Source organism: Lepidochelys olivacea (assembly GCF_965140295.1).
Source record: "Lepidochelys olivacea isolate rLepOli2 genome assembly, chromosome: 25".
Taxonomy (NCBI): domain Eukaryota; kingdom Metazoa; phylum Chordata; order Testudines; family Cheloniidae; genus Lepidochelys; species Lepidochelys olivacea.
Genome location: NC_140435.1, coordinates 16,442,215 through 16,459,378, shown reverse-complemented (window position 1 = coordinate 16,459,378; position 17,164 = coordinate 16,442,215). Strand labels below are relative to the sequence as shown.

At 56.6% G+C, this 17,164-nt stretch overlaps 1 protein-coding gene across 2 annotated transcripts in view; it reads right to left on the bottom strand.

Moving 5' to 3' along the window:
- Positions 1-7,336: 7,336 nt before the first annotated feature.
- Positions 7,337-17,164, bottom strand: part of KCNN1 (potassium calcium-activated channel subfamily N member 1) — a 75,571-nt gene continuing 65,743 nt past the window's right edge. For both annotated transcript variants that reach the window (XM_084614549.1, XM_084614550.1), the window contains 4 exons: positions 16,553-16,663; positions 16,182-16,309; positions 10,055-10,124; positions 7,337-8,815 (listed from right to left, as the gene is read on the bottom strand). In XM_084614549.1, coding sequence (XP_084470675.1) covers positions 8,528-8,815; positions 10,055-10,124; positions 16,182-16,309; positions 16,553-16,663 — 597 coding nt within the window. In that variant the 3' untranslated portion in view covers positions 7,337-8,527. The remainder of the gene's footprint in view (positions 8,816-10,054; positions 10,125-16,181; positions 16,310-16,552; positions 16,664-17,164) is intronic.

Genomic DNA, 17,164 nt, shown 5'->3' with positions numbered 1-17,164 from the left:
GTGCTCCCAGCCATGCTGGCTCGGTGAGCTTTGGACGCGTGGCGTTTTGCTTCCCGGTGCGTTTAGAGGTCAGGGGCTAAACGAGAAGACCAGGCATGCCACAGCCACCCAGCTGCCGTCCTTTGTTCCTAGCCCTGGCGCTTTAGGTCTGGATGGTCCGGAAATCTCAGCTCCCAGGTAGGGCCGGTTTTCAGGCTTATCATTATTACTGAGTCACTGTATTGCAATAGCCCCGGGGTGTCCCAGTCACGGACCAGCCTCCTCGGTGCCCTAGGGGCTGAACAGACATGCAACAAAGAGACCGTCTCTGCCCCAAAGCGCTTCCAGTCTAAACCAGATTAGCTCAACAGTGCGCAGCCCCATAGCTCCCATTCTGACACCCACGGGCAGGTTCTTCAGACCCACCCAGCCGAGCAGTTTGGGGCAATCTGGCCCGGATGGATGGTGGGGGCAGGAAGAGGAGGGGCATCGCCTGAAAGTGCGGGCCTGTTACACAGGTCTGTTGGTAAAACCTGGTTGGATCGTGCTGGGATCCTCTAGGTTTCCTTACTCAGAAACAAGGCCCAGGCAGTGTGAGAGGAAGATGGGGGGTCTTTCAAGAGCTGCAGGGAGCTTCTTGTAGACACCCCGATAAATCCCTAGTGGGGTGCAGGGCCCTGTACATTTTTGTAGGACTGCCCTTAGCCAGGCCAGCAATAAGAGCCCAGGAAACCCAGTTGCAGGTGGGGGGGGCGTTTGTGGGGTCCCCGAGTTGGGTTTGCACTAATTTCACAGCCCCCCATGGTTTGGCTCCTACAAACCCCAAATCTCAAAGCAGAAACCATCGTTGTGGCCATGAGCCACCTGCTCTTGGGCAACAGAAAACCAAGCGAGAGACAAGCCGTTTCCATCCAGGAATCCCACACAGCCTCCCAGAGCAGGTGTTCTTCTCCCTACTTTACCAATGGGGAAGCTGAGGCACAGAGGGGGGGAGGGAGATGTTCAAGGTCACAAAGCAAGTCAGAATCTTGACTCCCCATCCCTGCTCCTGGCTTTCCTGCTCTAACCACTAGGCGTCCCCGACCCCACCCTCTGAAAGCCCACACTAGAACCCCAGAGTCCTGATTCTCATCTGTCCCTGCTCTAGCCACTAGACTAGACAGCCTCCCTGTTTCATTACAAAGGTTCCAGTTCCCCATCAGTGGGGCCCCACCCACAGCATTCCTGGGTCACCATCTTCCCCATTCCCTCCGGCTGGCCTGCGGCTGGCTCTGGGATCTCGCTGGCCTCCTCCCAGCAGGGGCCTAGGTACTCTGGCTGGCAAGCAATGACCTGCCCGGCTGTCTTCTCATGCAGAGGCCTCTCCTCTCTGGCTGGGGAAGAGCCATGCTGATGGAAGCACTAAGCACTCGATCTGCTCCAAAGTTGCCCTGGCTGGCTTAGGGGGACACTGGGAGCTAGAGAGCCCCAAAGGACCACAGCGTCTGTCTGCGCCCAGCAGCCTCCCCAGAGAATCCCCCTACCATCACTGCAGTCCAGCCCTACACTTCACCCGCCCAGCTGCCCCCAGCTCAGCCAGAGGGGTCGGTTCACAGCATCTCCAGCTAAACCAGCTGTGCCCTGCCTCAGACAGCGCCCCCCGGGATAGGCTCAGCTTGGTGAGGCCGGGGAGCCCTGTGGGTCAGAGTCGAAGAGACTGAGCTAACTCCCTGCCCCCACTTGGCGTCTGGACTGATCTGGCCCAGTGTTAAATGCCGGGCCCACCAGGGAACGCACCAGCAGCCGACACTGACCCAAACCCAGCTGAGGGCGGGAGTCCTGTTCTGGGCTTGGCTCACTCAGATCATAAACACAGCCATGGCCTTGGCTTCCCCCCTCCCTCCCACTGGTGCCCCCCCATCCTGATCCACAGCCCCTGTCGCTATTCCAGCCCTGGTGCCCCTCAGTCCCGACTTGCAGCCCCCCCCATCTCTGTAGTTGGTTCACGCTGGACTGTCTTTAGTCAGGGGGAGGTGGGGAACCAGCTTGGCACGTACAGACGGGGCCTGCAGAGTGCATCGGAGACGACTCCTTCCCCGGCTCCGGCTCTCAGCAAAGCCAAGGTGGCAGGTTGATGGATGAGGCCGGGACAGCTCGCAGGCTGGATCCATAATGGGAAGGGGAAGCGCCGTGGTTCCCGCACGTGGTTATTGATGTGTTCTTGGCCAAGCAGCAGAGAGAGATGGAGGGGCCGGGCTGGGCGGACGTGGGCGAGGGGGATAGTCACAGAACAGCTGCCATTCCAGCCCTCAATTAGCAGCTGAAGTTCATTTCACGCCTCACAAGGTGCTTGGCAGGAGGATTTTTCAAAAACCAAATAAAAGCAGCCACAATGAACCGCTCCTCCCCTCACCCAGCATGGGCTCAGGCCCTCGCAGGCATGGCCCTGGTTTAAAGAGGAAGGGTCAGAGCTTGAACTTCCTCTTGGCCTCCAGCCTCAGTCACCTGCTCTAGCATTAACTCCCCCCACCCCCCGAGCCCTGTGCATGGTGCAGCAGCTGGCTCTGTGGGGAGGGGGTTATTCCAGGGGGTTCGGTAGCTGAGCTGCCACTGGGATTTTAGGGTATTTTGCCTTATTGTCTCTATGAAAAGGACAAGATCAGGGAGAGGGACACAAGTCTCATACAAGTCAGAGGGCTGGTTCAGAGGGGAGTAGCCAATAGCTCAGGGGCAGAGTCAGGGAGAGAACCCAGGAGTCCTGACTCCCTGCCCTCTCTACTCCAACCATGAGACCCCATCAGCTTCACAGAGCTGAGGACAGAACCCAGGAGTCCTGGCTTTCAGCCACCCACAGCACTCAGCACTCCCCTCAAGCACCTGGCTTGCTGGGTGTGAATCTAATACCCCGTATAGAGTCCATACTGATCCCCCTTGAACCAGACACTGCCAAGGGCAGATATCTGGGACACGGCTCAGGCTTGTTCCCCCCCCCCCCCCCGGACTCTATGCCTGATGCTAATGGCCCAGATGCACCGGTCTGGGTCTCTGCTCACCTGCAGAGGTGCCAAGTCCCCTCCATACTCATTGGTTTCCAGGCTCCGCAGAGGGCACGGCCACTTGCTCTGTGCTCTGATGTGATCCTGCCTTGGATGTCTGTGCTCCTTCCCTGCACTGCATGGCGGGGCTCGGAGTGCAGGAAGAGTCAGGCTGAGAGATGCTCCCCTTCCCGCCCCATTAGAGTCACACTCTCCCCATCAAAGCCCTTTGCTGTTTGTGATACCACAGCCCTAAGGAATGCCAGTGAGAGGGGGTGAGCGAGCACCTGCCTTTGCCAGCTGGAGCCGAGGGCCCAATCTGCATCGCCATCCTCTGCACAGTTGCAAAGTAAATTAGTTAATTAATCCATAAAGCCCCCTCAGGGAGGCAGGTGAGGATTATCCCTGTGTTAGGGAGGGGAAAACTGGCACAGACAGGTGAAGTGACTTGCTCAGATTACAACAAGCAGAATGGAACCCAGGAGTCCTGATCCCGCCTCTACCTACTAGAGAACACTCCCTTCTAGAGCTGGGACCAGGTGTATGGATTCCCAGCCCCCCCCCCGCTCTAACCACTAGACCCCACTCCTCTCCCAGAGCCAGGGATAGAACCCAGGAGTCCTGGCTCCCCATTCCCCAGGGAGTTATGAACCAATCCTTCATTTCAAACCCAGGATCAAGCCCAACTGCTGCAGAATGCAATTGGACCACTTGGAATTTGGCCGGGAGGACAGAGGTCATGCCCTGACTCATTGTTAAAGTGCCAGGTGGTCTCTGCTGACCACAGTGGCCGGCCACTCAGCACACTAAAGGAGAGCGACAGGCAGCAAGTCACCCCCACGGGACCTCAGCAGCTCCTGTGCTCCACACAGCAGGTTCCATGGTGTTCATGGAACCAGCCCAGGGACACTGCAAATGCCCTTAAGGCTGCTTGACTCCTCCGTGACCCAGGTCTGGGCTCTTGGGTCAACTCCAACCCTGCTTCAGTCAGTCCCCAGAGATGTCTGCAGCTAAAGCACTTTGCACCAGGCCACATTTTCAGCCCTGAGGTCTTCCTGTGCCCCATCCCTCCAGGTCACAGGATGATCAGTTTCCAAACCAAGGCAAGGACTCATGTGGGCAGATGCCCTGTGCTGGGGCAGAGCCTCACCTGCCCCCCATTGGGCCCACAGGTCTAAATCCTGCTCCCACCAAAATCAACGGTAAAGCTCCTATTGGCTTCCACAGGATGCGTGATCTGGCCCAGCCACTAATATCAAGCCTGCAGAGTGAACTGTAGGACCATGACAGCTGCCATCCCAGGGGATTGAACTCATAGATTCATAGACTCATAGATATTAAGGTCAGAAGGGACCATTATGATCATCTAGTCTGACCTCCTGCACAACGCAGGCCACAGAATCTCACCCACCCACTCCTGCAATAAACCTCACCTATGTCTCACCTATGTCTGAGCTATTGAAATCCTCAAATCATGGTTTAAAGACTTCAAGGTGCAGAGAATCCTCCAGGAAGTGACTCGTGTCCCATGTTACAGAGGAAGGTGAAAAACCCCTAGGGCTTCTTCCAATCTACCCTGGAGGAAAATTTCTTCCCGACCCCAAATATGGCGATCAGCTGAACCCTGAGCATGTGGGCAAGATTCACCAGCCAGATACCCAGGAAAGAATTCTCTGCAGTAACTCAGATCCCACCCCCTCTAACATCCCAGCACAGGCCATTGGGCCTATTTACCATGAATAGTTAAAGATCAATTAATTGCCAAAATCATGTTATCCCATCATACCATCTCCTCCATAAACTTATCGAGTTTAATCTTGAAGCCAGATAGGTCTTTTGCCCCCACTGCTTCCCTTGGAAGGCTATTCCACAACTTCACTCCTCTGAAGGTTAGAAACCTTCGTCTAATTTCAAGTCTAAACTTCCCGATGGCCAGTTTATATCCGTTTGTTCTTGTGTCCACATTGGTACTGAGCTTAAATAATTCCTCTCCCTCCCTGGTATTTATCCCTCTGGTTTATTTATAGAGAGCAATCATATCTTCCCTCAGCCTTCTTTGGGTTAGGCTAAACAAGCCAAGCTCCTTGAGTCTCCTTTCATAAGACAGGTTTTCCATTCCTCGGATCATCCTAGTAGCCCTTCTCTGTACCTGTTCCAGTTTGAATTCATCCTTCTTAAACATGGGCTCAAAGCACAAGGCAGTTCACCAAGAGCCAAGGTGCCCCAGACTCACCGCTGTAGCTCAGGCCCAGAGGGGTGCCCAGAACTACAGCTGGGTGACATTGTTCCCCCGAAACTTTTTGTAGCCAAAAATGCAGGTTCGGCAACACCAAAATCGCCTGTGAATTCGTGTGGCTTTCGCCGAACTGGCTCAGTCGGAAAAAAACCCTCGACAAAAAACAAATCAAAACATTTTGTTGGACAGTTTCGATTTTTTAGCTCACTGTGTTTTCAAAAAAATGACCAACTGTTCAGAAATGCTCAAACTGGAAACGAACCGGTTCACATTTTGGGCTGAACAAAGCGTTTCCTTTGACCTGAAACAATTTTTCCCCCCCAACTTTGATTTGCCCCACGTTTCAACAATGTTTGTTTTCAGTTCGACCTGGAACAATTCCTTCCCCCTTCTTCCCCCTCGGAATTGACAGTGAACTGAAAAATCCTTTATTTCCCCAGGTCTCCCTGCTATACACACTCACCGGTGAGTTACACAATAGCCAACCTTTGGCTTTCCTGCTGCTCTGTAGCTGGCTCCCTTTCAGGTGTCGGTAGCAAGGGGTTTTCTTTTAATCCAGGATCCCTGAATGAAGGCTTCTCCAAGAGATAACATGAGTATCTCAGGCCAAGCTGACATAGCAGGAGGAGAAAGAAGTAAACCGTTCATCCGGTAAATATTACAGATCTCGCCAAGCCGCATCCTGCGGCAGTGCATAGAAAACACTGGCCATACGCTGGTCTCTTTATTTATTTATTTTTCCCTTTAAAAAAAAATTCAGTATTCCTAAGGAAAAGTCATAAAGGACCAGACCCGTCGCACCTCCCTCATTCTCCCCTGCCCCCCTTCCGCCACCGCTCCTGCCAGGATCTGAAGTTTGGCTTCAAAGGAAAAGGGTTTATTTGAAAGTTCCCTGGATTCTGCCATCAGAACCCACATACTGGAGTGAAGCTGGAGGCCAGGGGACCGAGGCCCTGCACTGCTGCGCCGGCATTTGCACCAGTGCGAAGTGGGCGTGAAACGCTGCTACTCTGACTCGATAGCATTTGACTTTGCACTGGTGTAAATGACGGTGCAAGGTGCAGAAGTCTCTCCTTGCAAGACATTTAAAATTGCATTTACAATAAGGACCAAAATGCCCCTCCCTTGGTAAATCACAATGGAACGGTTTGTTGCGCCAGGCACCCGCCTCAAACACAGGAGGCCTTTGATTGGCTGAGCATCCTCTGCGTGCCTTAGGGTGTTCCGTCAGCGCTGGGTTGAGACCATTCACAAAACCCGGGGAGGGGGGTGAGCAGCACGATGAGGAAAACGGGGCTGTCGGGGTCACCCCGTGACACTACCTTGTATCAATGACCCCTCCTACATTAGGATTCGGATTACAAACCCCACACAGTGCACCTGATCTCTGGGAAGTTTGGCATAGAGGGTGAACTTGTCCACTGAGACAGAACCAGAACCCTGGATCCCAACCCCACCCCTGGGTTATGGCTTGGGCTCCCAGGCGGGTTCCTCCACCTGGGCCTTGAGCCCCGTGATGGCTTTGTGTCCCCAGACCATGTCTCCCCTAGGGGACCAGGACAGCGGCACAGCTGGGAGCCTCATTGCACAGCACCGAGAATGCCCCTGGTCCAGTCCCTCCTGGGCCCCAGCCTCCCTGGGCTTTGTGAATAGCACTGAGTACGCTTGAGACTCAGGCGTTAACCAGCAACCGGCAGCCTTTCCCCACAAGGGCAGGGACCTCCGACATTTCATGGTGGGGACCACAATTCCACCGGGGGATCCTAGAATCATAGAAGATTAGGGTTGCAAGAAACCTCAGGAGATCACCTAGTCCAGCCCCCTGCTCAAAGCAGGACCAACCCCAACTAAATCATCCCAACCAGGGCTTTGACAAGCCCTGGGATGTTTCACAGATACCTCCCCTTCCAGCACCCACCTCCGGTCCCCTTCCCCATCACCACCTCCATCCCCCTTCCCCATCGCCTGGAACTCACCTCCTTCCCCCTTCGCTGTCACCCGGCACCCACCTTCCCTCCCATTTCCCAATGTCTGGTCCCAAGTTGCAACCCATCTCTCATTCCCCCTTGTCCAGCACCCACCTCCCCTCCCCCCCATACCCCGTCACCCGGCACCCACTCCCTTGCTATTTGTGATGACAGAAAACCTCAGTGGCTCACCCAGAAGATTGATGCCAGGGGTGTAGTTCATATAATGTTTAGCTTTTAACATCATTCAAGCGGAGGGACCAGCCCCCTGTGCCCAGCCATCCCTCCCCAGGGCAGCGCTCTGAGGGCAGGCTCATGGGGCAGGTAACTCTGAGTTAAATCCCCACTCTGTTCACTTCCCCCCTCCCTGGAATGTGGGGCATTGCTCTGCCCCCACCTGCCACCCAGCGTTTGCTACACAGAGTTCCTTCCGCAATCCGCAGCCGGATTCAGACCCATCCCAGGTCCCGGCTGCCGTGTGGTGCTGTGGTCAGGAGCCATCATCATCAGAAGCTCTTCGGGCTGGGCGGGATCGGCTGCGCCTGCCCTGTTCACAGTCTGTATTGGCTTAATATTGCAGCCAGGAATCTCACAGCGCTTTACAATGGTCAGTATTATTATCCCCCATTTTACAGATGGGGAAACTGAGGCACAGAGTGGTGAAGTGACTAAGCTGAGGTCACCTAGTGGGAGAGCCAGGCATAGAACCCCAAAGTCCTGATTCCTAGTCCCTGCCCTGCTCTAACCGTGAGACAGCACCCCCCTTCCTAGACCCGGGGAGAGAAGCTGGGAGTCCTGGCTCCCTGCCCCTCCAGCTCTAAGCATTAGATCTCCCCTGCTTTCCCAGAGCCAGAACTAGACCCCCGATTCCTGGCTCCCAACAGAACCCAGGTGTTCTGGTTCCCAGATCCCCTTCTTGCCACCACTCAAACCCTCTCCCACTTCCCAAAGCCCCCTAAAGAACCCAGGAGTCCGGCCTCCCAGCCCTGTGCCCTAACCACTAAACCACGCCCCTTCTGTACGGCTCCTTGTCAGGACGACCTAGAGCAGTGCCCTGCCTCCACCCAACCTGTGCCAGTTCCGTGTGCGGCCGGGTCCCCTTGCCATGAGCACTGGGGCACCGGGTGCCGCTTTGGATTCCCTGCCCCCTCCTCCCCAGGATAAAGGCAGCCCTAACTCCAGTCTAGGCCCATACGGCAGCTCTAGCTTCACTCCAGCACGATGAACTCCAGGAGTTTAACTGTACAGGGCTTTACAGAACAAAGCAAACAAGATCAGCCACACAATGGCCAGACATAAACAGGCCCGAGCGCCGGGCCCGTCCCCTGGTGTCACCCGCTGTCCGACGAGGTGTGGGGAGCGGTGGAAGGAGACGTCCGCCGGCGCGTCGGCGTCCACGAGGACCTCTCCGAGCTGTTGGAGATGGGGCAGAACCTGGGGGCGCAGCGCTTGGCCAGCTCTCGCTGCTGCTGGCTTATGGCTTGGCTGATGAGTCCCGGCAGGGCGTGCAGGCTGAGGCCCAGTGCGTCGATCTTGCTCTCCAGCGTGTTGATGCGTTTCTCCAGGTCCTCGTTGCGCTCTTGGAGCTCGGAGATCATGTCGTACATGACGTTCTGGGTCTGCCGGAGAGACGGGGCGAGGCCAGGTGCTGAGCAAAGGTGCTCAGACCCGACAGCATCTCAGCAGGCAGCCCCAGGGCTCCTGGCCTTGAATCTCCCAAGGCGCTAGTAGCCATTGAGGGCTCCTGATACCCATCCTCAGGGGTTAGGGCTCACACCCAGGGGGCAGTGACGTACCGAAGTGATTATTCTGCCAAGGCTACACTGCGAGAGCCAGGGGAGAACTGGGAATAGAACCCAGGAGTTCTGGCACCCAGTGCCTCGCTCCAACCACTAGACTCCACTTCCCTCCCATAGCCAGGGATAGAACCCAGGAGTCCTGACTCCCAGCCGACCCCATCTGCTCTAATACACCAGCGCCACTTCCCTCCCATAGCCGGGATAGAACTCAGCAATCCCGTCCCCTGCTCTAACCAGTAGACCCTTTCCCCCTCCCATAGCCCAAGGTAGAACCCAGACCTCACTCCACTCCCGGAGCTGGGAATAGAACCCAAGATTCCTGGCTCCCAGCCCCCGGCTTGAACCACTAGCACAGGGGTGCGCAATCTATGGCCCGGGGGCCTCATCTGGCCCTTCATACATTTTAATCCAGCCCTTGAGCTCCTGCTGGGGAGCGGGGTTGGTGGCTTGCCCCGCTCTGCACGTGCCATGGCTCTGCATGGCTCCCGGAAGCAGCGGCATGTCCCCCCTCTGTTTCCTATCCGCAGGGGCAACCAAGGGGCTCTGCACGCTGCCCTGCCCCAAGCGCCACCCCTGCAGCTCCTATGGGCCAGGAACCACAGCCAACGGGAGCTGCAGGGGCAGTGCCTGCGGACAGGGCAGGGCGCAGAGACACCTGGCCGCGCCACCGCATAGGAGCCGGAGAGGGGGACATGCTGCTGCTTCTGGGAGCTCCTTGAGGTAAGCGCTGCCCGGAGCCTGCACCCCTGACCCCCTTCTGTGCCCCAACCCCCTGCCCCAGCCCTATCCCCCTCCTGCTCTCCGAACCCCTCGGTCCTAGCCTGGAGCATCCTCCTGCACTTCCAACCCCTCATCCGCAGCCCCACCTCAGAGCCCACACCCCCAGCCAGAGCCCTCACCCCCCGCCCCCCAACCCTCAATTTCCTGAGCATTCATGGCCCGCCATACAATTTCCATACCCAGATGTGGCCCTCGGGCCAAAAAGTTTGCCCACCCCTGCACTAGAGCCCAGCCCTGGTGCAGCACACTGCTGAGGCCGGACGTCTCCCGGAAGCTCACCTTTGCCAAATCCACCAGGGTGTTTGCCTGGTCATTCAGTTTCCGTTGCTCCATTTTCACACTCCTCAATCTAGAGCGAAAGAAGTGACACTGGGTCAGTGGCCCCTGTCCGGCAGCCGGAGAACGGGGCCTGGGGCGGCCCTTCCCGAGGACATGCACCGCGTTCCACAGCCCGGCTGGCTGGCTCCAACGCACAGACATGCAGCTGTCGAATGAGGCAGCCCCTGTGGAATCTCAGGGCAGGGGGGCCGATCCCCTTGCTCCTGGCGCGCTTTTCAAGCCCTGTGCTGCCACGCCCTGCCGGAGAACAAATCTCGCCCCAGCTCCCTCCAGGAGCAGGTGCCAGGTCGGCAATCAACCTTCGTGGGCACTTGGGAGCAAGGAGGAACCTTGGTGTCTGAGGCCCCGTGGGGCTCGTGTGAGTAAATGGGGCTCTGGCCTCACTGGAGAGCACCCACAACAGCCAGACGGTGGTGCTATAGAGAACCACTACCATGCAGACAGGCCTGGAAATGGGACTGAGATGCCCTGCGATGAATTTGGATGCAGAGGAGATGGGGCCGCCCGGGGAATGCAACAAACGATCTTCGGGGCAGGGGCTGGGCTGGGCGGTTGAAAAGGGACCTTGGAGTGGCGCTGGGCTGATGCGGACTGGGGAAGCCTTCGAATGAATGAGAGTCATTGGAGATGTCACAGCTTAGAAGGGCTTTCTCTACAGGCACTGTCTCCTCCCCGCCCCCCACCCCGCTGCAGTCACCCCTGGCCTAGCTGCTGCCTAAACACCCCCGCCCCCCCCCAACCCTGTTTTGCAATTAACTCCCATGGCAGCCCTCCCTCCTCTGCTCCTAGGCTGGGATGCCTTGCATTCAACCCCTTGGGAAGGCACAGAAGCAAAAGGATGGAGGCATCTCTGCCCCCCTCTCTCTGCAGCCCCCATTGGCAGCTCCCTCCCTGTGCCCTAAATTGGCCTTCGCTCAGCTGCCCTGGGCAGTTCCCATCTCACTGCCTCAATCCCTCCTCTGCCGTGCCCTGAAACTCCATTCAAGGCCATGCGGGTGGAATTCGGGGAGCCCTGGGAGTTCTGAGAGGTTCTCGATCATGTGTTCCAAGACTGCCCCCTAGATCCAGCACTGCCCCTGGGCTATAGGCCCCAGCCCTGCCTTTTCTAGCATCAGGGTGGCAAAGAGCGACGGGGGACACATTTCCAGGCCTTGCTCAAAGGCGCTCCGTTTACAACTAGCCCCTTGCTGGGATGCGGAGGCTAACGGTGCTGTAACTCCCCTTCCAGCTTGCCCGAAAGCAGGCCCTGGCCCGCGCTCACTCTGGGGACATCTCCGCTGCGCTCAGAGGGGTGACTGCAGCTCGGCTGAGCAGCCCTGTGCTAGTTTTAATGTGGCTAAAAATAGCCGTGAAGCTGAGGCAACACAGCCCCTGTCATGGGCTGGCTCCGAGTACACACCGGGGTCCCAGGCAGGCTGCCTGGAACATGCTGCTATGGTTTCACTGCTATTTTTCGCCGCGCGTGGATTGACGCTCAGGCAGGTATCCCTGCCTGAGCTGCGGTCACCCTCGGATTGCAGTGGAGACGCACCAAGTGACTCAAGCCCCGGCAGGGAGAGAAGTCCTGGTAAGCTGCTACATGGCTGCTAGCCATGGTGTTCACGCTGCTGAATGGATCAATGAGGGGGAGTCAGTTCGGCAGATGCCCCCCACTCCCGGGCAATGGACGGAACATGGATTCACAGGGTAGATTTGCGGGGGTCTGAATGGCCAAAATGTTCCGTTTCAGCAAAACCATGCAAAACACAAGGCCACATTCGAGAGCCTGGCAGCTCCACGGAGGCGACTTACTTCTGAGCTCTGGAGGGATCGGGCAAAACAAAGACAAAACACAGCACGTTTTAATAACACGACAGACAACAGGCACTGTCATGCCAGCCGGTGCCCTCCCCTGCCCCGCCCTGCTCCCGCCATATCCCTGCACCCCCCCCACACACAAAGGCCCAGCCCGCTTGCACAGATCTGGAAACTGACAAAGCTGATTGCATTTAGCACCTTGTCCCATTGGGGGAAAAGATCTCCTGGGGTCCCTCTGCCCGTTTCCCCAGGGCTTCGATCCCGGACTGTGGAGACGGCCCTTTTAAACTCCTCCTGTGCTGGGGGCTGAGGTCAGGGCTCCACTGCTGAGCTCCCGGTGACAGAGATTTCGAAAGGCCAGAGCTGTACTTCTGGGGAGCGGGTGGAGAGTGAAAACCAGGAAGTCTTGGCGAAATGAACCCAGGGGGCAGGGAAGGGACCTCAGGAAAAGAACAGACGCTGATCAGCCCGGGGGACTGGAGATGAAGGACCCAGGCACCAGGAGGGAGGGGAGCGGAAATGCTGCAACCCTCACAAAATCTCCAGCTTCGCTATTTCCAAGCCGAAGAGGCTTAGCAGGGGGCCAGGTAACTCCAGGCCTCCTGGGGTTTGTCCAGCTTTGGGGTTACCCTATGGAAAGGCAATGGGGTCACCCGCACTTTCTAGTGCTCTGGGGCCTTGTGGGAACAGCTCACCAGGCCATTGGTCTATGGATTTCTGATGCGAAGGGGTGGGTCACTGGCACTGGATGGCACTGAGCTCAGAGCTCAACCGTGCCCACCTGCCATGGCTACCTGTGGGAAAGACCATCTGCCAGCTGCCTTTGTGCTGGGACATCTGGTGCCAGTATCCAGCTTTATAAGGTGGATACAGGGCCCCCACCATTGCTGTCTCTCAGTTACTAGAAAGGGCTCTTTAGGTGCTTTATCCACAGTAATTGTTTAAACATGAGGCTTAGTCAAGGCTCACGCTCAGTGTTCAGCTGGGGAAACAGAAGCACAGAGGGGGAAGGGACATGTCCAGAGAATCTTTGGCAGAGTTGGGAATAGAACCCAGGAGTCCTGCCATGTGGGGGGTGCCCCCGGCAATGTTTGAAGTGGTACGCACCATCAGTCCCTGGGGCTCCCCTGGGGCAGGCCCCTGTGCCTCACCCGGGCCAGGCTCGGCCCCCCCCACCGGCAGGCAGTGTCACTCCCAAACCCTGAGAAGGGGGATGGCCTGCTGGGAGCAGGGTGGCCCAGGCAGGCCCCCAGCGGGGAGCTGGCGGCATGGCAGCAGCGAGGAACAGCAGTGGTGGCGCCCCCTTGCCCCCTCGGTTTGACCCCGCTGACCTGTCACAATGAGGGGGGTCTCGCGACTTTGTGCGTGGGAGCTGCAGCCCGGCTCGAGTCCGGCGCTGCGACCCCTGGTCACTGGGTTTCCAGCCCACTCACTCGGTTTTGGCTGCACTGCCCCACGAGGGCGGGGCCCCAAACCGAAGTGGGCAGCGTGGCCGTCAGCATTGCTGCTCCACCTTGTGCCCCGGGATGCACCGGGCACCGCAGCCTAAACGCTGCGCTTGGCCAGAGACACCATGAGCCCAGCGATGGGTGAGGAGGGGGAAACTTCCTGGGGCGAAGACTGGGGGGCCAGATCCGCAGCCACTGGGGACTGCTGGCTGCAGTAGATTTATACCAGCTGATGCTCCAGCCCTGGGGTCACGCCTCGGGTGAAGGGGCAGGGCAGGTTTTTGCTTCATCCACCCAAGTGCAGAGTGGCTGTGAAGCGCCCAAGAGTCTGCCAATCTCTCTCTCTCTCTCTCACACACACAGACCAGGTTCCCCTTCGCGTGCTGGTTAACAGTCCATGTAGGGTGGTAAAACCCCAGACCCCTCTTCCCTGAGATAGCTCTCTCTTGCTGCGTGGGCTTTGGTCCATCCATGCATCCCCATACGCATCCCTCCCTCCCTCTCTCCACACATACACCCATCCATCCCTACACGCATCCATCCATCCGTCCGTCCGTCCACCCACCCAGCCCTTCCCAATGGTTTCCCTTTCGTTCACTGTCGTGTTCCGGCTACACCCAGAGCAAGTGGCGTCTTCTCCCCCTCCCCCATCTCTGTGCAGCGCGGGGGGCCTTTGTGGGTGTGTGCGGGGGAGGGGGACGCGCGAGGTGGGCCACGATGTGGAAACAATGAAAAAAAGTCAAGCCAGTCCTGCAGACACAGCGAAGTGCCCGACATCAGGGTTTCATTCCCCCTCACCCCTGCCAAAGAGAACAGACAGACCAACTGACCGACCCTGGGCAAGGGGGCAGGGGGTTTGTTTTTCAGAGCCAGAGTATCAAAAATGGCCACCCAAGTGCGGGGCCAGGGGGCAAATCCCATGCAAGCGTGTGCCCAGCCCATGGGCACCCAGGCCCATGGGGACCCTCTCACGTGGGGCTCATAGGACCCGCTCTGGGCTCCCGCAGGCTGGATTTCCAACTACTGAGCCCTTCAAATGCATTGAAGCTCCCCATGCCCAGGTGGGTGAGAACTGAGCGTGGGCACGTGGTGCCCTGGGAGGTGGCACCCTCTATCCATACAGCACACGGGCAGCCACAGGCGCGCTGCACCTGTCTTAACGCTGCTCACGTCTCTCGGCCCCGATGGAGACCGTGGTGCCAGGGATGACACCTCCCCACTCCCTGGCTGCACCGCGCTGGCCATGGCTCTGCACTCCTCTGCCTTTTTGTAGGGCCACGCTGGGGCTGGGGCTGGGGCTGGTTATTAAAGGCCTTGCAGCCTCCAAGCCTGATTCAGTCGGCAGGGCATGTTCCCCTGGAGCACGGGGACTGGCACCCAGGCTTTCCAGGCGCTAAAGGCTGCCCGGGACCAGGGGGAGCCCCTAGAGGGGAACTTTGCACCCACCTGCAGGGGGACAAGCAGCGCTAGCCAACGCCAACACAGAGCCCCTGGCAACACCAGGGCATAGCCCTGCCCAGGAGGATGGAAGCTGGTGGGCGCTGAGAAGCTGCTGGCAGTTTGGGCCTGCAATAGCAAGACAAGGCAAAGAGGGACCCTCTTGCCAGCCACGCTGGCGTCCGTGCTGCTGTCAGCCCACGGAGCCCCTCCAGCCACGGGAAAGCGAATCGGCACCTGTTCTGCTCTCCGCATCGCCGGCGGAGTTCTGACGGCACCGGGGCGGGGAGAGCAGAGATGGCTCCTCTTAGCGTGCAAGAACCCAAGCGTGTCGGGGCCCCGAGACAGCAAAGCGTACAAGCACATGCTGCTGTGACTTGATGAATAGGGGTCTGGATGTGGGCACCACAGACAGCTTGATTCAATGCACTGGTTGGGAGTCCACAGGCCCAGAGAGGATAAATCTGATACCCTGTGGGGTAGTTTGCAGAGCGTCATCTTGGTTGTAATTGGGCTTTGAAGTGCTTCAGCGCTCCGCAGCACGAAGGGCAATCTGGACTCATCCGTGAGATTTCTAGAGGACCCACAGCCTTGCAAATGAGTCCTTGGGGAAATATTCTAAGCTGAATTCCCCTTGAGTCAGGAGGGAGCGAGAGATTTTTATGGTGAAAACTGAGATCCTAAGTTTGGCAACTGGAGTCATTTTAAATGGAGCAGACGGAAAACCAAGAAAAAGAATTAGTGGACAATGTTTAGAAATTTTTTTCTCCCTTTTTTGGTCAAAAATCTCAAAATCTGAGAAGTTTCAGCCAGTCGGTTGGAAAAAGAGGAGGGGAAAAAGGCAATTTGTAGAAATCTCAATTGCTGAAAATTTGACAAATTTGAAATTTCAACCATACTTGTCCCCATTTTTCCTCAAAATTGAGATGAAATTTCCCATCAGAATTCAGAAGCTGGACAAGACTTTTTTGCTGAAATTTGAAAGTTTCAACTTACTGCAAAGTTGGTTGAAAAATGGAAATAAAGCAACTGGAAACCATTGTCTTGTGTTTTCTTTTGGGTCAAAAATTGTGACCAAATTTCATGGGAAAATTTAGGAATTTTGACATGATTTTTCTGGGCAAAGTTTGAAATTTTGACGAAATTCGATGTTAAAATTTGAAACCGCAAGAAAATTTTCTCTCATTTTCTCAACACAATTTAAAAAAAAAACCCTCAAAATTTCAACCTATTTCATCCAAACTTTGGAATGTTAAGAATGTCAATCGGCTCGTTTTCACTCCTGCCCCAGTCCGTGTCCTCCCATCCCCTTCACTCCCCCAACCTCACGGCCTGGAAGCGCTGGAGGGTACCAAATATGAAGCAGGTAAAGGTGTTGGACTTACTGATGGATGGCTTGGAGGAACTTACGCTGGTGTTTCCGAACTTTGGCATGGTCAATCTTCTTCACCAGCTTGGTGTGTTTATAGATGAGCCACGTTTCCCTGAGTACGTTGGCAGCAGCGTTTTTCACCTGCAGGAAACAGGAATAAATATGGCGGTCAACGGGCTGAGTAGATTGGGCATTGATCATGTTTTGAGCCAACTTGCCGGGGGAACTTCACCCAGGGTAGGGAGGCTAACACAAAGCCTAGATGCCACATAAGACCCCCTTCAGCCCCACCCTGGGAATCCCAGAATCCTGTGTTTCTCAGGGCTGAATTTCACAACTCCCCCCGCCCCCCCCCAGGGGTGGGGAATGGGAGAGATTTCTTACCCGCTTTGTTAACTGTGTGTCCATCATAAAATTGTGCACGTGTTTTTCAGCTTTCGTGAGTTCCAGCTTCCGGGCTACCACAGCGACAACCAGGGCCGTACACCCAGCGCCCTGGGACGGAAAGAAGAAGGGGTGCGGGTAAGGGAAAGCAGAACTCGGGCTACCAGGAGAGAGGCTGCTAGGACCAGTGGGAGGTCAGATGTGTGCCTGCAAGGGAACTACAGCTGAGGAGAAGAGGTGCCAGCACCCAGCTAGGTTTTTCATAGGGGCATGGGGAGGTAGTCACACTGAAACCCAAAAAGTTTGCAGGGACCCCGGGAACATGCCATGGGAGCCTGCACCGTTCATGGCAGCAGGGAGTAAGCAATAGGGTATTTCACCTTCACTAGGAGAACATGTCCCTTCGTCTCTTTCTAGTGGCTGGTCTTTCTAAGAGGATAAGAGCTTACTACAGCTGCCAGCTAAGGGAGTCACTTGTTTAGCTCAAGCCATAAAGGTATATGCTTTTTCGTGCTGTAGGTTGCAGGTTCAAACTCCAAGCAGGGGTGGTTAGAAAAGCAGAAATGTAGCCTGTGACAGGGTCGGGCCAAATGGCTACAGGAGAGTAATAGA